Genomic DNA, 20,481 nt, shown 5'->3' on the forward strand with positions numbered 1-20,481 from the left:
TTATAATGGTATTCCAATGGTTCTGATAGGTAACACACTGTATTATAATGGCATTCCAATGGTTCTGATAGGTGACACACTGTATTATAATCGTATTCCAACAGCAGCTCCATCAGCTGTCTGCACTTTGGCATGTTCAGAAGACGACTCAATCGCTCATTTAATTTTCTCTAATTTTAGTGCAACAATCAAGACTTCTTCCTTCTCATAAGCATTATAGCAGTTTTACAGAAGTCGTCCCTTATTGTTGTGCTGTTGTCACTTTATCTTCTTAGTTTTCCAGGCTGTTCAGAACCACAGTGTTGCACTCCACGTCAGCTAACCCTAACCCAAAGCTTAATACTAAAAGTTCTAATCAGAGCAAGCAGATGAGAGCCGACTCAAGAAACAAGAAAATGTGAAGAGCCACTTTCTTTATTGTTCAGTTCTCTATTGGAGGATCCCATATCCTCTGTTGCAGGGTTTCCCAATTTTGGTCCTGGGGGACCCCTGTGTCTGCTGGTTTTCATTCCAACTGAGCTCTCAATTACTTAACCAAACCCTTAACTGAACTAATCATGTGCTTAATGAGACATTTTTAATTGTTATCAGCTCCTAAAAAAGTTACTTATAAAATCGTATAGTTAACTTGAAACCTGCAACTGTTAAAAGCTGAAAACAATTAAAAAGGTCTAATTAAGCTAATTAATTGTTCAATTAAGGGTTCAATAATTGAGAACTCAGTTGGAATGAAAACCAGCAGACAAACGGGTCTCCCAGGACCAGGACTGGGAAATGCTGCCACAGCCACAGTGCCCTACCCTGAATCAGCCCCCACACTCGGGCATGCAAGCCATCAAGGCACGGAACCATTTAGCGATATTGTCACCACTAATCAGTGCTTTGAACATAGGGCCCAATAGGCCAAAATGCAATCTCAGTTTTTATGAAAGGAAAATTCATTAAACGCCACAAAACTGCACACGGTTAAATCCTTAAATCAGGGGTGTCAAACTCCAGTCCTCGAGGGCCGCAGGGTCATCTGGTTTTCATTCCAATTTAAGAGCTCAATTGATATAATTGATCTAAATATTTGTTCAATTTGACATATTTAATATTTTTCAAGGTCTTTTACAGTTGATGGTTTTAAAAATGCACTTGATTCAAGGTACACTACCTATGTAACATTTTGAGGCCTGAAGAGAAGTGTTAAATGTGTCTAGTTAATCAGATAATTAGACCAATTAAGTAATTGAGAGCTCGGGTGGAACGAAAGCCAGAAGACACTGCGGCCCTCCAGGAACTGAGTCCCTGCCTTAAATGAACCTACTAAAATGCTTGTTACAAGTTTTTGTAAGAAGCTTCATTTCACGTTCATAACAAAAATAGTATAAATTTCACTTTGGACAGCGTGGTCAGTCTGATCCCTCGTTGGTTGGTTACAGACTCTGATGAGCACTAATCTCCAAATATTAGGTTAGGTAAAGCAACCTAATCTGTGAGCCGTGTGTCTTTTTTATAATAAACTCATTACTTACAATCAATTTTTTCCCTTTTATTTGTTTTAAATAAATTGCTTTTGTCAATTGCATATTTATTTTTATGGTTCTTTTATAAAGTCAGGATGGATTTAGATTTAGTTTTAAAACAGTAACATGCACCTGGTTCTGGGGTTGTATACCCACACGCTACAGAAACGTGAGACATCATTAATAAGACCTACCATGTCTGGTCACCAAATGCTTATAGGCAATTAAACATCACTTGACCCATATGTGAAGGTGTGCAGTAAGTGTGAGCTTTGAGCGTGCCCATTTCAATACACTGAGAGGGGCAATTTTTATTTAAATTAGCGTTTTATAATCCTGTTTGAACAGACTGGCCCAAAGTTCTGCCCATCTCCTGGTTCAAAGTTATGTATTCAAGCTATCCCTTATAAAGTTGACCACAGCACATTTGCACTGTCAATTTGCAGTTTTCCCCCCATGCTTTTCCCATGGTTATACTATGAATTGGTTTACCATGGTTTGCATTGTTTTTCAGTATGCTTCACCAGACCTCTCTGTGCTTTACAGTGCTGACCTATGATTTGTTACACTTTGCTGGGCTTTTACTACAAGAAACTTTTATAAGGGATAGAATGCAATATTATTTTAAAATAAAACTACAACCAGAAAATACTGTACAAGGAAGTAACACAAAGTACAGTCAACAGTCGTTATGAGGAACTAGCAAGACCTCAAAATGTTTATTGCTTTATAGAATTATTATATAGTAACTAACATTGAGCTGATATGAATTGCACTAAAACATTTTATTGACATGTGTTTTATAGTACCGGACACTATTACAGATTAATGTAAACTTTGTACTGAAATTGTTAAAACAAGAGTGGACAGTAATGAGCTTTTAAAACAAAACTAAAAAACAAAAGCTCTGTATTGCTTTAAATGTTTGCAGAGTCCTATTTGAAAAGCAATTGCATGCCGTAACGCTTGGACTGCAGTGCACTCACGGGCGTGCTATTGCTTGAGAAATGTGGCTCTGTGACTGACAGCTGAGATGAGAGAATGGTCCTTCCTGCAAACAATTCCTTCTGCAGTTCCTACCTGCCTTCTTGCCCAGTCAAAGTCAATAATCCCCTGAACCAGGGATGAAGTTCTATCTTAGGGCCCCTCAACATTTGTAGGGGACAGTGGGGCTCATCTGTCAGTATTTGCTTCTGGGCCAGTGGCATGCCCTGGCTTACTCAGACAGTGTAAGTTATTGCCTCCCCTCCCTTCCTCTGCCCTGCGCTTAAGTCTGCCACTTTTATAGAGACTTTGCCACTTGCAAGTCTTTGTAGGAGCAACGGCTCTGGACTGACAGCTCAGATCAGAAGGCTATCTGGCTGCCAGCAGTTCTGCTAAAACATGTGTCTTGAACAATGTGCCATCTTCTTTTCACAGAGGTCATATACACGCCTGTATTTTACAACGGGGTTACCTTTAAACCCAGAAACAGAGAATTCTCTTGTCTGGAACAATTCCAAACAAAATGTAAAAAATATTCTCCCTCCTCCCATGCCCCTGGACTGTGTTGAGAAGTGTTCAGGGAGCTGCATCGCTCCCCCCCAGCTCTGCTCAGCGCTTAGCCCTGCGCTTGTCCATCTCCTCCTGGATTCGAGTCCGCAGAGCTGCCTTCATCACAGAGTCCAGGCTGTTTCCTGCAGCAACCATCTCCACCACCTTGTCAGGGGCATCATCCTGGAGGAAGGGGAATAAGCAGATGTACTTTTATTAAAGAGTAAATAGCTTCAGATCACCTAAATGCAGGGGTCTAATTAAAACAAGAACAGTGGGGGCTCCCGATAGCCTGGAGATTGCCAGTTCGAGTCCAGGCTATTCCACTGCTGACCATGGACGGGAGTTCCCAGGGTGGGGAGGGCTTAGGTCGGCCAGGGTGTCCTCGGCTCACAGCACACCAGCCACCCCTGTAGACTGGCCGGGCACCTGCGGGCTTGCCTGTAAGTTGCCCAGTGCTGCGTTGTCCTCTGACACTGTTGCTCTGAGGTGGCTGCATAGCGGGCCTGCAGAGTGAAAAGAAGCGGACGGCTGACGGCACATGTTTCTGAGGACGCGTGTGTCCGTCTTCGTCTCTCACCGAGCCAAAATAAAAGGTTGAAAACAAAAACAACTCAGAAACCCAAATATCCCCCTCCACCCAAAACGAGTATTGTGCTGGTGCTTCCCAGCACAAGTAGCAAATGCTTTCTTTTCTTTTTACTTTCGCTTTAGATTTTCTCCCATCTCACTCTCGTTTCTCTTCTCAAACACCTACCCCCAACACAGAAAAGCTGCAGGTTTTTATACCTGTGACCATCTCAATTATTAAATTCGGAGATGGTCACATTCCACACGAGTTTACAGCGATGGGGCTTTTAACCCCATCCACGCTGCCAGACAACAACAAACAAAAACACCCGTTCTAAAGAAACACAAAGAATAATACTACAATAAAACAACCCATGTATTTACATGCAGGGCTTGGCCCCCTCTGATTATGTGCAGGGCTTTTCTTCTGCCCTGCCACACCCACATTTTCACATTGCCTGCATAGAGTGTCAGCCCAACAATAATTCAAAGGACAATGAAAACATCTAATACAGGCAAGTCATTCATTTTGTGATATTCTAAACTTTAGAAATACATTTATTTAGAAAAATATGCGTGTATGAAGTGTAACAGCCCACGTACTGTAACTTTGTATTTTATTGAGATGCTGTAAAGGATTCATGTTTTTCTTTGTACTTCTAAATCTGTATTGTGGACGGACACATAACGTAATAACCAAATGTACAAAGTAGTTTTTTTTTTTATATATATATGCATATTTTATTGTATTCCTTTAAACATCTAGATCTGTATTATAATACTTATGTAAATTAATTTGCTGAATGGGGGTGATGCTATTTTTAAGCTTAATAAGCTCATTTATACTTAATGAATGAATGAATGAATTAATTTTGTATTATTATGCAACCTGTTGACATTTTATGTGCAATTATACACTATTTTACCAATGTGGTGCAGTTCATTATGTTGAGTATAACTATAGGTTCAATGATGAATGTGAAACTGTGAAAAAAAATCTCTTTAGTTTACCCCAGGATACCTAATGTAACAATTTATTTTAAAAAATACCTTACAAGAATTAAAAAAAAAAAAATACTTAATTTGTTCACTTATTATTTTATTATCTCACTCACTCCACACCCACACCCATTCCATACCCTTACGCATTCCACACCCACACCCATTCTATACTCATAAGAACAGAAGAACAGAAGAAAGTTTACAAACGAGAGGAGGCCATTCAGCCCATCTTGCTCGTTTGGTTGTTAGTAGCTTATTGATCCTAGAATCTCATCAAGCAGCTTCTTGAAGGATCCCAGGGTGTCAGCCTCAACAACATTACAGGGGAGTTGGTTCCAGACCCTCACAATTCTCTGTGTAAAAAAGTGTCTCCAATTTTCTGTTCTGAGTGCCCCTTTATCTAATCTCCATTTCTGACCCCTGGTCCTTGTTTCTTTTTTCAGGTCGAAAAAGTCCCTTGGTACGCTATTGTCCATACCTTTTAGAATTTTGAATGCTTGAATCAGATCGCCGCATAGTCTTCTTTGTTCAAGACTGAATAGACTCAATTCAGATTCAATAGGGAGGTGACCAGAACTGAACACAATATTCTAGATGAGGTCTTACTAATGCATTGCAAAGTTTTAACATTACTTCCCTTGATTTAAATCCAACACTTCTCACAATATATCCGAGCATCTTGTTAGCCTTTTTTTATAGCTTCCCCATTGTCTAGATGAAGACATTTCTGAGTCAACATAAACTCCTAGGTCTTTTTCATAAATTCCTTCTTCAATTTCAGTATCTCCCATATGATATTCATAATGCACATTTTTATTGCCTGCGTGCAGTACTTTACACCTTTCTCTATTAAATGTCATTTGCCATGTGTCTGCCTAGTTCTGAATGCTGTCTAGATCATTTTGAATGACCTTTGCTGCTGCAGCAGTGTTTGCCACTCCTCCTATTTTTGTGTCGTCTGCAAATTTCACGAGTTTGCTTACTATACCAGAATCTAAATCATTAATGTAGATTAGGAATAGCAGAGGACCTAATACTGATCCCTGTGGTACTCCACTGGTTACCTTGCTCCATGTTGAGGTTTCTCTAATCAGTACCTTCTGTTTTCTACATGTTAACCACTCCCTAATCCATGTGCATGTATTTCCTTGAATATCTACTGCGTTCAGTTTGAGAATCAATCTTTTATGCGGGACTTTGTGAAAAGCTCATACCCTCACCCATTTCATACTCTCACCCTTTCCACACCCAAACCCAATCTGTACTCATACCCTCACCCATTCCATACTGTGACAGAGATGGCAGAGTGGTGATGTCACGACAGATACAGGAAGAAAAACAAACAGGCAAGTACTACGGTGCAAAGGTGCTTGAGCCATTTATTTAAACAACAAAAATAAAATAAAAGGTTTGAACAAAAACCACTGACAAAACAAGTTTTAACAAAACAAAATCACAAAAACTAAATAATACGACCAGACAGGGCAGTAGCCTTCACTGATCCTACTTATTTTTATCTTAGATTTTTTTTACCCTCCACTCTCGCTCTCCCTCACTCCTCTGAACACCCACCCTGAGCGTAGAGAGCTGCAGGCATTTATTTACTGATGCCGAGGGGTTAACTATCAATTATCTCATTACCCCTGCCATTACTACTGGCAGAGGACAAGCTGCCGACCTCGCCTCTGCTAGAGCACATTTAAATAACAACAAAACAAAAACGCACGGCTACGCCATCATTTAAAAATACATAAATACATATAAATAAATCATAATAATAATACAACAAAACAAATATAATAATGAATAATAAATTGCCCAGGGGCGGAGGGGTACCCCGTTCTAAAAATAAACAAATATATTTATTTATATTTATATTTATTTTTATTCATGTGCAGGGCTCCTCGCCCTGTCACACATACCCTCAACCCATTCCACTCCCACACCCATTCCATACCCTCACCCATTCCGCACCCACATCCATTCTATACTCATACCCTCACCCATTCCATACTCTCACCCATCCCACACCCTCACCCATCCACACCCACTCTATACTCACACCCTCACCCATTCCATATTCTCACCCATTCCACACCCTCACCCATTCCATATTCTCACCCATCTCACACCCTCACCCATTCCACACCCATTTCCAACTGTGTTTGTTTTGTTCTAGTTGCTGTGCTTCTCTGGATAAGGAGTAACATTATTAACTCCTTTTAAGATTTTAAAGACTAACTTTACTAACTTACCCATACCGTTGACAACATTTAACTGGTAATGAAGCGTGCAGCATTTGGAGTTTTGATATGCTGGGTGCTAGAGAACACTCTACGATGCATTCTAAAGGTTTTTTCACACCAAGCGCATCGTGTCAAAGCATCAGCGTTCGGCGTATTTAGACGCCGTCAGGTTGTTTTCATACCAAAGGCGTCAATCAATCTGAAGCTCTGTCACTGAACTCAACATTTTCCTTAAAGTACAGAATTATATTTTTGGGTCTTTCAGCACTAAGTACTGTAATATAAATAATACTATCTCATGAAAGCTAAATAATAAAGGACTGTGTCTTTTGCAGAAAAAAATCTAATACAAATGGGAATATGTTATGAATACTTAGTGTATATACATTTGTTTAGCTTGCCGTTTCGAGTGTGTAAAGCAGTCTTTACTGTACGTCTTCACTGTTGAAAATTAAGGGCCTTCCCATTTGACACACAGACATACACGCACAACAATGACTTAATTGTATAATTAATTATAAAGCTGTATGAACACTGGCTTTCTAGCTGCCGTTTAAGCACAAAGACAGTACACTAAACAAACAAAACACATAAACAAAAGGTCTACAAAACTCATTGACATAAACACAGCAACACAACAACACAAACCTCCACCTCTATCACCAACATTAACTCTAACATTAACACCCGTGATCACCCTTTTTATACACCTGGGACTGCAGCCTAATTAATCATTAATCATTTATTCAATTTACGTCTCCAGCCACATTCCTACCTGTTCTGACAAGGAGGAATTTAACCCCCTCCCTGCCAACCCAATATTCCCCACACCCGCACACCGGCTGGACTTCCACCCTGCCACACTGCTAACCGGCTGCTGAACACAGATCATATGTTACTGTAAACTCTAAGTTCAATGTTCTCTACTAAAATCACAGAAACCAACAAAAATCACAGAACCTGTGACCACTGTGACTTAATTCCAGCCTTATATATATCCAATATATATTTTTATATATATATGTATATATATAGTTGGTTAAATAAATACATTTACGCTGGATGCGCACAGAGAAATCGGAGCACAGTCTATTTCAGAAACCGTCTGTTTTACACTACACTGCTGGTGTGAAAGCCTCCATAAGATATAGAGTATTCTAAAAAAACAATGTTACGCTTGACACAGACGCTTTGACGCAGCGCGCTTCGTGTGAAAGGACCTTGAGTGAAGTTACCACTCATGTTTAAATCAAGACATGACATGACAGACCAGTAAGACAAACAGGAAGGTTGAAGTGTTTGTCCAAGAATTTCTCTCTCACCTTGTGTACAATGACCGAGGTGACCTCCCCGCTGTCAGCTTCATACTCCAGGCAGAACAGCTCTGTGCCTTGCTGGTCAGGATCAGTGCTGGAGCTGCTCTCGTTCGAATCCTCGTTCTCCAGGCCTGGAGAGGTCTCTGGACCACCTGGGGTTGGGCAATGATGACAATTACATATGTAAAAGATTTTCATGTAATAGTTAAGAGACCATCATCCATAGATATTTCAAAACTGAGATCTGACTTTCTGATACAGGTTTTGCATCAGTCCATTTTCCTCCTCTTTGTTTGTTCTTCTGCCCTCTTCTCCATGTTGGTCTGCAGCTATTAGCGCCCTCCCCCTCCCCTTCTTTCTTTCGTTGCATTACAAACTCCACTTAACACAAGCTGTGCCGCCTTATTTATTTACTGTAAACCTTAGGTATTACACCTGTAAATCTAATAGGTGGTACTCAACATCCAAACACAGTGGATCAAAACTCAGTGTCCATCCAGATCCATTCCAGACATTGTTTTCCAACCAGGTCCTAAATGAGTTCATTGAACTGGCCAGTGGTCTGTTTTAGAACTGCAATGGGACAAATTCCTGAACAGGAACATCTCGAGTCAAGTTAATGATGCTTTAAAATTACAATGTTGTATGTTTAGGTCATCCCCCACATGGCAAATAAATTAAGTCAACGATCATCAGAATGGGAACTCTTAGAACCTTCAGGGACTTCCTCATCACACACTATTCTGTTCTGCATGCCCAGGATGGGCCTACTTGGTTTATGTATCATCGGCAGCACTGCTGGTGTAAATAGTGTGGGTGTGTTTTGTATTGAAGTTTGGCAGGGATGGGGTTAATTTCATCTCTGCTGAATACAAGTGTGGAACGTGGCTGGGTCTTGATTGAACAACTGATCATCAATCAGGTCCCAGCCACGTGGGTATAAGCCCCAAATAGAGGGCACACCTCTCACGTTTGCTCCCCTTGAGCTGGAATGAGCCCAGTGTTGTGAGGTTTGTTAGGTGTGGTCTGCATGCTTACTTCTGCGCCGGGGGTGGTACACCTGGAGGTCTGGACGCCGCGGCCGAGTGGGCATGGCCGTGGTCGTGTGTCTCTTTTTCTGCTTCTCCTTGGCTTGCTTCACCTCCTTGTCATAGTCATCTCTGTATCAGAAAGGAAGAATGATTTATTTATTCATTTTGTATTTTGCTGCATGTGAAGTTCAGTGCCCATGAGCGCTGAAGGCAATGCAGTCAGACATGGTACAGGATAGGCTATACTGAGGGTCACAGCACCATCTGCCAATGCACCCGAGGGCCACTTAGTCCTCTCAAATAAAATAAAAAACAATTCACATTTCTATAGCGCCTTACATCACAAGGATCCCAAAGTGCTTTTCCCCTTAGTTTTTAAAATGATCAGCACTATTTAACAACTGTAGCAGTGCAGCTAAGTTACCGTGTACTGTAAATCTAGTGCCTGTGCAATAGGCGAAATCTCATTCGAGTAAAACGTTATGCATTCTTTGTCAGAATAAAACTAGACGATTTATCAGCATAAGATAAACAGGTTAAGATTACAGGTCACAAAGTTATCCAGCTGTCAAACCATGTCCGTCCCTTTAGACTACTACGCATGCGCAGAGAGAACACACGTATGCTATCGAGCGTTTAACATTATAAACCCTTACACAACATTATAATTAAATGCAGTCATTGATTTAATTGCATTTGTATTTATTTTTCTTGTCTTTGTTTGGCAAACCGAACCTGGCAATTTGGTTCCTGCGGATGTGGTGCAGGAATCCGTGTTTCATGTCCAAACGGCCTCTGGGCTTGAATTTTGTCTGGTGGTCAAACTCTGGTCCCATTGCTGCTTCCTCCTCCCGCAAGACTTCCATTTCGAGTATTTGTATTAATATTACTTTACTGCGTCCTAATTTGTATACCTCATCAAACCGTCCCCAGTCGATTACATTAAATTGAATGAAAAGAATCGTATAAGAATACGATTGGCCAACAAACAAGTTACCCAGAGTGACGATTAAAACCAGATAATTGGACATTCATGCATAACTAAATAAAATACATCGTGCAATAGTAGTCTTTGTAGATATGATAAATGGCAAATTTCTATATTTGATTTAGAGCCAGCATATCTTGCAGTGTTAATGCAATACATTGAAGTATTATGCAGTATTTTGTGTACCGCGCCATTTTGATTCCAACATGAGGCTCCATCTATCATTCGAGTGAACAGGAAGAGCCAAGATGGCAGACACAGAGACACAGAGACACAGAGACACAGAGACACACAGACACAGCTTCACAGCTTCATAGCTCATTGGCGCCGCGTTCAGTCGCACTTTCTACATGTTTTAGTTTTCGGTCGGCCTGTTTTTTTGTTTCTCAGAGAGTGAATGGCTGTCGTTGGAAACGGAATTTGAAAACGCAGCAGTAATACCATTGTATACTGTATAAATACATTAAAATATATATTGTTTAATCATACTAAAGAACAAATGTCGATGAAGAGGGAGAGAGACCCTGAACTGGGGGAGGACGACGAAGATGAGGGTAAGAAGTGACCCGAGCCAAACACACGCCATAAATAAACGAACGTGTTATGTATATGATTATTGTGTTGTTACATATATAGCCGAAATTTGTTTTCGGAGAAGTGGTCGAACAGTCCTAGAAAAGATTACATCTTGAGTAACAAAAAACATATAAGTAAAAATGTAAGAACTACTAAAATATACTTTAAACAACATAGGTTATTTCACGGAAACATACTTGGTATTAGAATTAAAAAGTAAACAAAATAAATAATAATTACTGTAGTATGCAGTTTTTTCTGTTGCCAAACATGTAAGTTGGGTCGTTTCTTTTTCCCGATGTATTCAGTTCCAGCGAAGGCAGTGAGATGCAAGGAGATTAGTGAAGACTGTCGAAGCCGACACTGCCCGTACCTGGACACCATTAACAGGTACGCTGCTCCTGCGCCAGCATGGCCGGTTTGTATGGGTATCACTGGTTAGCTTTACTGCTTACTACATTCTTCCGTAGTTTGGCCTGTACATTCTCATCAAAACACAGATTGACAGTCCAGATTGTTTATATTGTTGAAGGTGTAAACCCCCCCTCCTCTCTTGTGTGCCAGGTAGGTCTCCCCTATGACCTGTAGCAGCAAGACATTATTAATCAGATATCCAAGCTAGCTCAAGAAGCAAAATAAGAAAAAAAAAGATTGGGTTGCTTTTTTCCAAAATGGAGTAGACAGAGAATGCAAGCTTTAAAAAAAATGTACATATTAGAGGCAGTAGCATTTTGTACAAAAACATTACAAAAATGGGGCACTTTTAAGATTTGTTGTGGACTATGTTCACCATATCATTCCATATTGACATTTGCAGGGATGAAATAAGACTCCTTTTACATAGCGGTTTGACCCTTTCCAGGTTTTAAAATAGCTTGATTAGTGACATTGTATAGGTAACAAGCTCAGGCGTGTCTTATTAAACTCAGTGAAAGGAGTGGATCCAACTGCTCTGAAGTGGAAGTCTTATTTCCATCCCTGCATTTGTGACTGGACTGATTTACATGTGAGAAATAAAGTGGGGTTGTCTGTTTTTTCCATCACAGGAGTGTCCTGGATTTCGATTTTGAGAAGCTGTGCTCCATTTCACTCTCCCACATCAACGTCTACGCCTGTCTCATCTGTGGGAAATATTTCCAAGGTGTGTTCTCTCTCTGCTTTGGTGAAATTAAAAACAGCATGTTAACATCTTACATAACGGAGTTCCTGGGGAGGATGCTTGGCGAGGGTTTCAAGTTTGTAGACCAGGTTTTTTACATAAATGTTAACACCACATGCTTTGCAGCAATACTGGGTCCCAAGTTTCCCGATTTTTATATATATATATATATATATATATATATATATATATATATATATATATATATATATATATATATAATGTGTATATATATATATATATGTATAATTTAATGGGACAGCTATTAAAATAGGTTGATATTGATCAAAGCAATGTTAAGGGTATAGATTGTCTTCATTGCCTAATATTTTCCAGGATCTTGCTCATTTGATGCAATGGACCACATGGTTTCTTAGTACCCACATGGTGGGTAGTCCAAGATTAGTGCTAGTCACGGTCTGTCAAACCAGCCATTAATGTTGATGAAATGTGCTAGTCACAGTGCACTGTTGTAATGGAGCAATATTATTATTATTATTATTATTATTATTATTATTTATTAGCAGACGCCCTTATCCAGGGCGACTTACAATTATTACAAGATATCACATTATTTTTACATACAATTACCCATTTATACATTTGGGTTTTTACTGGAGCAATCTAGGTAAAGTACCTTGCTCAAGGGTACAGCAGCAGTGTCCCCTACCAGGGACTGAACCCACAACCCTCTGGTCAAGAGTCCAGAGCCCTAACCACTACTCTACACTGCTGCCCTATATGGAACTGTATTAGCTTGTAGCCCGATAAGCAGCAGCTACAATCAACAATGCATGTGTTTCCTTCTTTACTGTGCAGGTCGTGGTTTGAAGTCTCATGCCTACACACACAGTGTTCAGTTCAGCCATCATGTTTTCCTTAACCTGCACACCCTTAAGTTTTACTGCCTGCCGGACAATTATGAGATCATCGACTCCTCCTTGGAGGACATCACAGTGAGTAATAGAGGGACAAGAACTAAAAAAAACTGTAACCAAGCCATTTTTTTATTTTGGACCGCTAAATGGAGAAAAGCAAACTTTATCTTAGATCTTCGACTGAGACCTATTTAGGTTTTGTTTTTTCATTTTCGGAACTCAGAAATCACAACAGAAACTGTACATATTAACTTATTATAGATTATGTTTTATTTAAAAAAATAAAACAATATACTCTGTATATTAACAACTGACAGAAATATGTATATTTTTGTCAGTTTTTATTCAAAATAAGATGTACTGGAATGAAATCATCTGTTTTGGCTTCATGATTTATAATGTAGCGTAATGTACTCTAGGCACAGATGAAGGTAACATTGCTGAAGGACAATCCAAAATTAATTGGTAAAAAAAAACCCTTATTTTTTCAGTATGTACTGAAGCCTACCTTTACAAAGAAGCACATCGCTAACCTGGACAAACAAGGCAAACTGTACCGTGCTTACGATGGTACCACCTACCTGCCGGGCATTGTGGGATTGAACAACATCAAGGCGAATGACTATGCCAACGTGGTGCTGCAGGTAATTTCATGGAAGCGAGCTCTTTGATTATTTTAGTCTTGATTAACCCAGTAATGCTATTAATGCTATGCACATGGTTAACACTTTGTCTTCGTGACTTATTTTTTAAATATTTTTATCATACTGACTTCTAATGTAGTCCTTGATGGGAAATAAGTTACTTTCACACCTTGTTTAGGCTTTTATCAGGCTAACGTTACGTTTTTTGCTGTCTGTTTTCACTACCATCACAGTCGGTTCAGCACCCTCTTTATTTGAATGTTCTCTATGTGATTGCTATGCAGGCACTGTCGAACGTGCCCCCGCTGCGTAACTATTTCCTGGAGGAGGAGAACTACCGGACCATCAAGCGGCCGCCTGGAGACATCATGTTCCTGCTGGTGCAGCGCTTTGGGGAGCTCATGAGGAAGCTGTGGAACCCGCGCAACTTCAAGGCTCACGTCTCGCCCCACGAGATGCTGCAGGCTGTCGTGCTGTGCAGCAAGAAGAACTTCCAGATCACCAAACAGGGTATTTGCACCTGTGAAATATTCATGATCGGATGAAGTTATTGAGTATTAGGAATATATGTCACAATTCTGATGCTAAGGAAAAAGTATTCTGTAAATGTCCCATCTGTGGAATTCCCCTCATCTATCTGTTCATCTCGGGATCATATGCAGTACCAGCCCTCTTACATAATCTGAGCCCCAGTCTATTTGGCAGCAACTGTCTAAAACCTGTTAGGAACAAGAAGAGCACACCTTTAGAAAATAAATATTTTGCAGTTCTAGGTTTTGATGGTAAAACTAGAGCTTGGAATAATTACAATATTTACACCCAACATTGTATATATCAGTTTTTTTAACTATGTGCAAAATCATTTTTATTGTTGATGATCTATTTTCCTATTTATTATTTGTCTAGGTGATGCTGTGGACTTTCTTTCCTGGTTTGTGAATGCCTTGCACGGGGCCCTCGGGGGAACAAAGAAAAAGCCCTGTAAGTACAGTCCTTCCACTGGGGACACAGATAGCCAACTGGGCATAAAGAGTCTCTGCTCGAGTCACCTGTTCACTGTAGCTGAGGGAGTTTGATTGGGTGGCTGTGTGACTTCCCTATATAAAGATACAGGATTTAAGCTTGTTTGTCTCTCTGCAGCAATAATTACAAAGGTGTTCCAGGGGTCTATGCGCATTTTCTCCAAGAAGCTCCCTCACCCTGATCTGGTGAGTCTGTCAGGGTTAAAATCCCCTGCTTTCTGATTACTGTATTTAATCCCTGTTCTGTGTTGTCAATAAGTATTGCAAAAACGGTCTGTCTTGGAAACTTTGCATTACAATTTGAGGTAAAGAAACAAAATGAAAACACCCCTAATCACAAACTTAAAATCCTTTTTGGGTATGCTTTTGCCTCAACACCGTAAAAAGGGTGAAGTCTGTGATATTTGTTGTCATCTGTTTGTACCTCGCCTTTGTCTAAAGAGAAAACACTGACAATGCCTATAAATATCCCATTGGGGTTCAGTGATTTTTAGCCACACTACTTGTTCCTCACTATGTGTCTGTCTGCCACTAGCCTGCAGAGGAGAAAGAGGCGCTGCTGCTGAATGAGGAGTACCAGGAGAAGATGTCCGAGTCGACCTTCCTGTACCTGACCCTCGACCTGCCCACTGCACCACTCTACAAGGATGAGAAGGAGCAGCTCATCATCCCACAGGTCCCCCTCTTCAACATCCTCGGCAAGTTCAACGGCAGCACTGAGAAGGTAGGCACGGCTTTCAGCTGGGACTCCCACATTAACACACGCGTGGGCTTATCAAAGAGTCTGACGCACATTCCACATTCATTTTTTTTTTTTAAATGTAGTAGTCGCCAATTATTTTATTATTTTCTCCCAATTTAGACTGTCCAATTATTTTTAGGCTCAGCTCACCACTACCACACCTGCGCTGACTCGGGAGGTTGTGAAGACGAACACACGCTGTCCTCTGAAGTGTGTGCCGTTAGCCACCCTCTTCTTAACACACTGCAGGCTCACCATGCAGCCACCTCAGAGCTGCAGCGTTGGAGGACAACGCAGCTCTGGGCAGCTTACAGACAAGCCTGCAGGCCAATTGTGCACTCCCCTCCTGGGCGCTCCTGTCCACGGTCGGCAGTGGAATAGCCTGGACTCGAACCGGTGACATCCAGGCTATACGGTGCATCACGCGCTCCATGCGGAGCGCCACTCGGGAGCCCCTACATTCCACGTGATTTAAGCCTGTCTATAGTGACACTGTTCACATTAAATCATCTGTTTCGAAATTCCACTTTTAGTGGTACCTTGAGCGGTGTGACTATTGAGCTCTCGGTATGAATGTTTATCTGCACAATTCATACATCAATTGTCATTAATCACTTTAAATAATTGCATAGAAAAGTTACACAGTATCAAACAAAAGGGATACTTTTCACAACTCTGTCCTTTCGTTTTCCAAGGAATACAAAACCTACAAGGAAAACTTCCTGAAGAGGTTTCAGCTGACCCAGCTGCCTCCCTACCTCATCTTCTGCATTAAGAGATTCACAAAAAACAACTTCTTTGTTGAGAAGAACCCCACCATTGTCAACTTCCCTATCACGTGAGTAATGGTAGTGCTGCAAGATGACTTTTCACCTATGAGACATAATACGTGATGCATCATACCGACAATTTAATTACACCTGAACAATGCCCCATTTGAATGTATTCTGGGAGAATATAGTTAAGTCGTAGGCAGAGGATTTTCTTAGACACGGACCATTGACTGGTAGCCCTGGTTTCCCATCAGTGTCTTCAGCCGCCCAGCAGTTTAGAGTTTTACAAATATCCAGTAAACTATTTTAAAAATCAAATCTGGGGATATATCTGTAAACCTGCCTGGAAGTATGTCAACACTTAATTTTTTGACTTAAATTTTTGACGATTTTGTATTTACAGGCGTGATGGGTGATACTAACAGACATGTTTGGATAATGATTTTATTTGTTCATATTTTATTTCATTTCTTCCCCAGAAATGTTGACCTGCGGGAGTACCTTACTGAGGAAGCTCAGGTGACAGAAAAGAACACAACATATGACCTTGTGGCTAACGTCGTGCACGATGGGAAACCATCGGAGGGGGCTTATAGAATCCACGTGCTGCATCATGTAAGAGGGCAACTATCATTTATCAAACCTCAATGTTTCAGCATGATACTCAGAGTGTGGATCGGGTGATATAAGGAGGTGTTTGTCCATGTGTCTTTACATCCAAGTAGAGAACTGCTTATCCAATTAAACCTGGCATCAGCATAATTTACCAGTGTTGGTGTATCCAACAGTTGTCTAGTTTAAAGGTACATAAGGAGGATGTGGCTCAAGCTCTATCTTGTGTTTTTTCATGATTCTCATGGCTATGGTTTTGTATTTGCAGCCAAGGAGGAAGATGTATGTTACTAACATAGTCAAACCTGCTCATGCGACCACCTTTATTTAGCGAACACCTGGCCTAAGCCACCACTTTAAATTCCTCCCAATGATATTGTTATAAGAAAAATATGGTTTTAAATGGTACGTCCTAAATTCAAAGGAATACGGTAACCATTTTAGTGGTCTTTTATCCGTAATCATAAAACAGCACTGTCTTGTAAAGGAAGAGAGAAAACATGGAGAAACAAAAGGTCCTCCCTAGATGACGGAATTAAAGTTATTAAACTTGTAAAGACAGTAAGTGCCAGAAAAACTGCGGAACAATTCGGCACTAGAAAGACACAGATACAATATTTTGAAACGGAAAGAACTTGGGTTTGAAGTTTTAGGTTTTTATTTTTATTGATGTGACCGTGTTTTGAGCCGATTCTGTATCTTAATTAAACTTGGAAAAAGCTGTTGATTACTAAACAGAGTCACTCTTTTTACCTTGACATCGTGATTGACTTAATGATTCTGTTTCACCTTCTTCATTATTCGAACACAAGAGCAAGCAATGACATTAATACTCCCCCCAGATCCTATTTTAACTTGCATTTTGTTTGCGCACTTGCCTGGGAACTAGGTAGCTTCCAATGTGTCTGTTTCGTGTTGTGTTGTTCTTTCCCAGTAATTTAACAGAATGTTCTCATAATTAGGATGTAGCGGCTTAAGACTTAAAGGCAAACCGTTAAAAGGAAAATAAACACAGAAAAATTCAAGCCATACTTATAAGAGTATGAAAACATTGTGCACGGTAATCGAAAAAAGATCCTATGCTTATGCTGGCGTCGGTTTCAGGATGCAATGAATCAACATGTACCTGAAAGGCAGACACAGGAATTGAAATTTGCAAAGGATTTAAAACATTTTGTGTGACCTGAGACAGGCAAGCATTCATTACTTTCAGAAAGTAATTTTTTTGTAAATGCATTATCTAAATGAATGTTATTAAATTACATACTTCCTTTTGTTCATATTACATCTTCTGGCTTTGACAGTGTATGTAAGACATACATAATTACAGGAAGGCATGTCAGAGACATAGAAAAATTCAATTCAAGTTATAGGCCCTCTTTCAAGAGACCACCTGTGTTAAGAGGCCACTATTTCACTGTCTTTAATATCACTATTTGCATCATGTAATGAAGTATCTTGACTGAAAATATGCAGTAATAACTTCTGCTTGTAGAAGCTTCAGTAGCGAGTTAGATTTCAGAAAGGTGATTTACTAGGAAGAGGCCCCTCTAGTTATTGGGGGTCTTGTAAACCATGTAAATATATAAATGTTTCAGAATATAAACCGTATAAATATTGTGAAATGGGGACTGAATTAGCAATTTGTGATGACTGGTACATGATGGAATATATATTGAAACAATGGATTTTGCAGATTGCAGTAGGTACAGTATTCCAAAATGTAACCATTTACAGAATGCAGTAGGTATTATGAAAGCATTATTAGACAGTACAGAATGCTTGCTGGTCCCTTGGTAAAGTTGCTAGTTGAAAAGATGTAGAAGCCGTGCAGTGATTGTTTTTGGTTTGTGCCACTCTCTAACAGGGGACAGGGAAATGGTATGAACTCCAGGATCTTCAGGTGACTGACATCCTGCCCCAGATGATTACGCTCTCAGAGGCTTATATTCAGGTAAAACTGCCTTGACCATTTAATTCATTATTATTATTATTATTATTATTATTATTATTATTATTATTATTATTATTTGTTTATTTAGCAGACGCCTTTATCCAAGGCGACTTACAGAGACTAGGGTGTGTGAACATCAGCTGCAGTCACTTACAACAACGTCTCACCTGAAAGACTGAGCACAAAGTGACTTGCTCAAGATCACACAGTGAGCCAGTGAGTGAGCCGGGATTTGAACCGGGGACCTCCTGGTTACAAGCCCTTTTCTTTAACCACTGCAACACACAGCCTCCTATAGGGTCTGTATGTTCCCAATAGAGAGTGACACTGGAAAGAAACATCAGTCCTGTCCCATCCTGTCCTGTCAAAAATGTTCCGGTCCCATCCCATCCCATGATAAACGGAGATCAGCTATTATTTGGAGGTACAGGTATTTTCGTATTCATGTATAAAATTAGGGTTTATAGAGTTTTGCATTAAACACTGCCGGAATACTACTAGTAATTTGTTTTTAGTTTTTGTTTTTTCAGAAAAAAATACAGTGCAAGCACAGGGTCTTTATAAGCACAATGTGCAATATATATAAATTTGGTTATATAAAAACAACTGTTTAGAGTTTTGTGCAGCAGTTACAGTTTCTAAATCGGTTACTAAGCAACACGACTCAGATTTTAGTATGTCAATGCCACAAAACACAGTATTACGAACCATTAATTCATTAAAAAAAAAAATGAACAAAAAAACATGGTATTGAAATAATATTTCATAAACGTTCAGGGAGTATCCATCATGTATTTATTTATTAAAAATCATAGTATTTATTATACATACCCCTTCAACGTAGCGCCAAAGCAGAACCTCCAAAATATAGTTGCTATGGCCAAATCGTAGCCTTTGACATCTCTGCATTATTATTTGCATATCCTTAATATACTGTACATATGTATATAGAGAGAGATGTTAAATACATGCCACTAGCAATCCACAGCGTTCGGTTATTCTGCTAGTATCAGTAATTCATGTATCAATATTGTTAACTAAAGGACTGACATAACTATACAATTGTGGGTAATATGAAATATTTTAAGTATCAATCTATGTTGAACGTAAGGGTTTTATTAACCATTCCATGTTGCCAAGACGCTGATTCTCTGCGGACATCTGCTGTCCCTGTGGTCCGTCTGCGTTGGTGCTGTCGGAGTCTCTCTCAGCGTTTGAACCTTCTGATTCGGAGGCATACGGCTCGAATTGATACGGGAGACAATCCCTGTTTTCTTTCACTACATCAGATCCATCACTACATAATTCACATTCATCGGAGTGTGTTGTGACAATTAGCTGATCTTTTCAACATGGGCTTGAAAACAATCCCTTTAATAAGTGTTTTTGTAACTGTACGAGGCACATTTCTTCTGTTTGGCATTAATGAGTAACAAATTGTAAAGGTTATCAAAAGTGCTATTTTCTGTTGGCAGATATGGAAGAGACGAGAGGAAGATGATGATGAGATTAATCAGCATGGTGCGTGAGAGCATCACAGTTTAAGGACTAGCAGTTTTTTCTCAAAAGCAAGTTGGAAATAGTGTACTGTTAAAATTGTAATTTTGTTTTGATACAGTATCTCCGTTGCACAAAACTATGAAAACAGATACATGCTGTTGTGGTCAGTTGTCAAAACCATTAACTACTCCCCCAGCGTCTTTAACAGGTTTTGGTATAAAAGGTGTGTGTTTTTTTGTTTTGTTTTTTTAAACAAACTTTGGAATACATTCTATGAATGACTTGTTTGTTTTGTAGGTGGGACCTTATGTAGGAAAGAAAGATAACTGAGTGGGTAACAATAATAATAATAAAAAAAGCTTTGCATTTTTCATTGTCACATTTATTTTTACATGACATTTAACACTCTAGTGCTGTGTGATATTAA

General features: G+C 39.7%; 2 protein-coding genes across 3 annotated transcripts; one reads left to right on the forward strand and one right to left on the reverse strand.

Annotated features, from left to right (window-relative positions):
• Nucleotides 1–2,193: 2,193 nt before the first annotated feature.
• Nucleotides 2,194–10,393, reverse strand: LOC117962687 (UPF0561 protein C2orf68 homolog). The gene is made up of 4 exons (XM_034917769.2): nucleotides 9,942–10,393; nucleotides 9,214–9,335; nucleotides 8,182–8,327; nucleotides 2,194–3,224 (listed from the first exon to the last, which is right to left on the reverse strand). Exons 1-4 carry the CDS (start codon nucleotides 10,235–10,237, stop codon nucleotides 3,102–3,104), a joined length of 687 nt encoding a protein of 228 aa, XP_034773660.2. The 5' UTR covers nucleotides 10,238–10,393; the 3' UTR covers nucleotides 2,194–3,101.
• Nucleotides 10,394–10,444: 51 nt separating this feature from the next.
• LOC117397673 (U4/U6.U5 tri-snRNP-associated protein 2) lies at nucleotides 10,445–20,425 on the forward strand. Of its 2 annotated transcripts, XM_059013741.1 has the most exons (14): nucleotides 10,445–10,748; nucleotides 11,079–11,160; nucleotides 11,817–11,911; nucleotides 12,749–12,885; nucleotides 13,299–13,451; nucleotides 13,736–13,961; nucleotides 14,358–14,432; nucleotides 14,592–14,659; nucleotides 15,009–15,197; nucleotides 15,911–16,053; nucleotides 16,468–16,603; nucleotides 18,468–18,554; nucleotides 18,873–18,978; nucleotides 20,030–20,425. In XM_059013741.1, the coding sequence occupies exons 1-14, from the start codon at nucleotides 10,694–10,696 to the stop codon at nucleotides 20,053–20,055; spliced, it is 1,578 nt and encodes a 525-aa protein (XP_058869724.1). In that variant the 5' UTR covers nucleotides 10,445–10,693; the 3' UTR covers nucleotides 20,056–20,425. The 2 variants fall into 2 exon arrangements, with proteins under 2 accessions (XP_058869724.1, XP_033852335.1); XM_033996444.3 differs by lacking the exon at nucleotides 18,873–18,978.
• Nucleotides 20,426–20,481: the final 56 nt, after the last annotated feature.

The sequence above is a fragment of the Acipenser ruthenus genome, chromosome 46 (genome assembly GCF_902713425.1).
Source record: "Acipenser ruthenus chromosome 46, fAciRut3.2 maternal haplotype, whole genome shotgun sequence".
Classification (NCBI taxonomy): domain Eukaryota; kingdom Metazoa; phylum Chordata; class Actinopteri; order Acipenseriformes; family Acipenseridae; genus Acipenser; species Acipenser ruthenus.

Bases quoted from the DNA above. Each gene is read 5' to 3' on its own strand.
- LOC117962687 (XM_034917769.2), bottom strand. From the start codon at position 10,237: ATGTCCAATTATCTGGTTTTAATCGTCACTCTGGGTAACTTGTTTGTT. The intron at 9,336-9,941 runs GTTCGGTTTGCC...TTTCTGATACAG, and splicing joins CGCAGGAACCAAATTGCCAG to AGATGACTATGACAAGGAGG. The intron at 8,328-9,213 runs GTAAGCATGCAG...GCCCAACCCCAG, and splicing joins GTACCACCCCCGGCGCAGAA to GTGGTCCAGAGACCTCTCCA.
- LOC117397673 (XM_059013741.1), top strand. From the start codon at position 10,694: ATGTCGATGAAGAGGGAGAGAGACCCTGAACTGGGGGAGGACGACGAA. The intron at 12,886-13,298 runs GTGAGTAATAGA...TTATTTTTTCAG, and splicing joins CCTCCTTGGAGGACATCACA to TATGTACTGAAGCCTACCTT. The intron at 14,433-14,591 runs GTAAGTACAGTC...GTCTCTCTGCAG, and splicing joins GGGAACAAAGAAAAAGCCCT to CAATAATTACAAAGGTGTTC.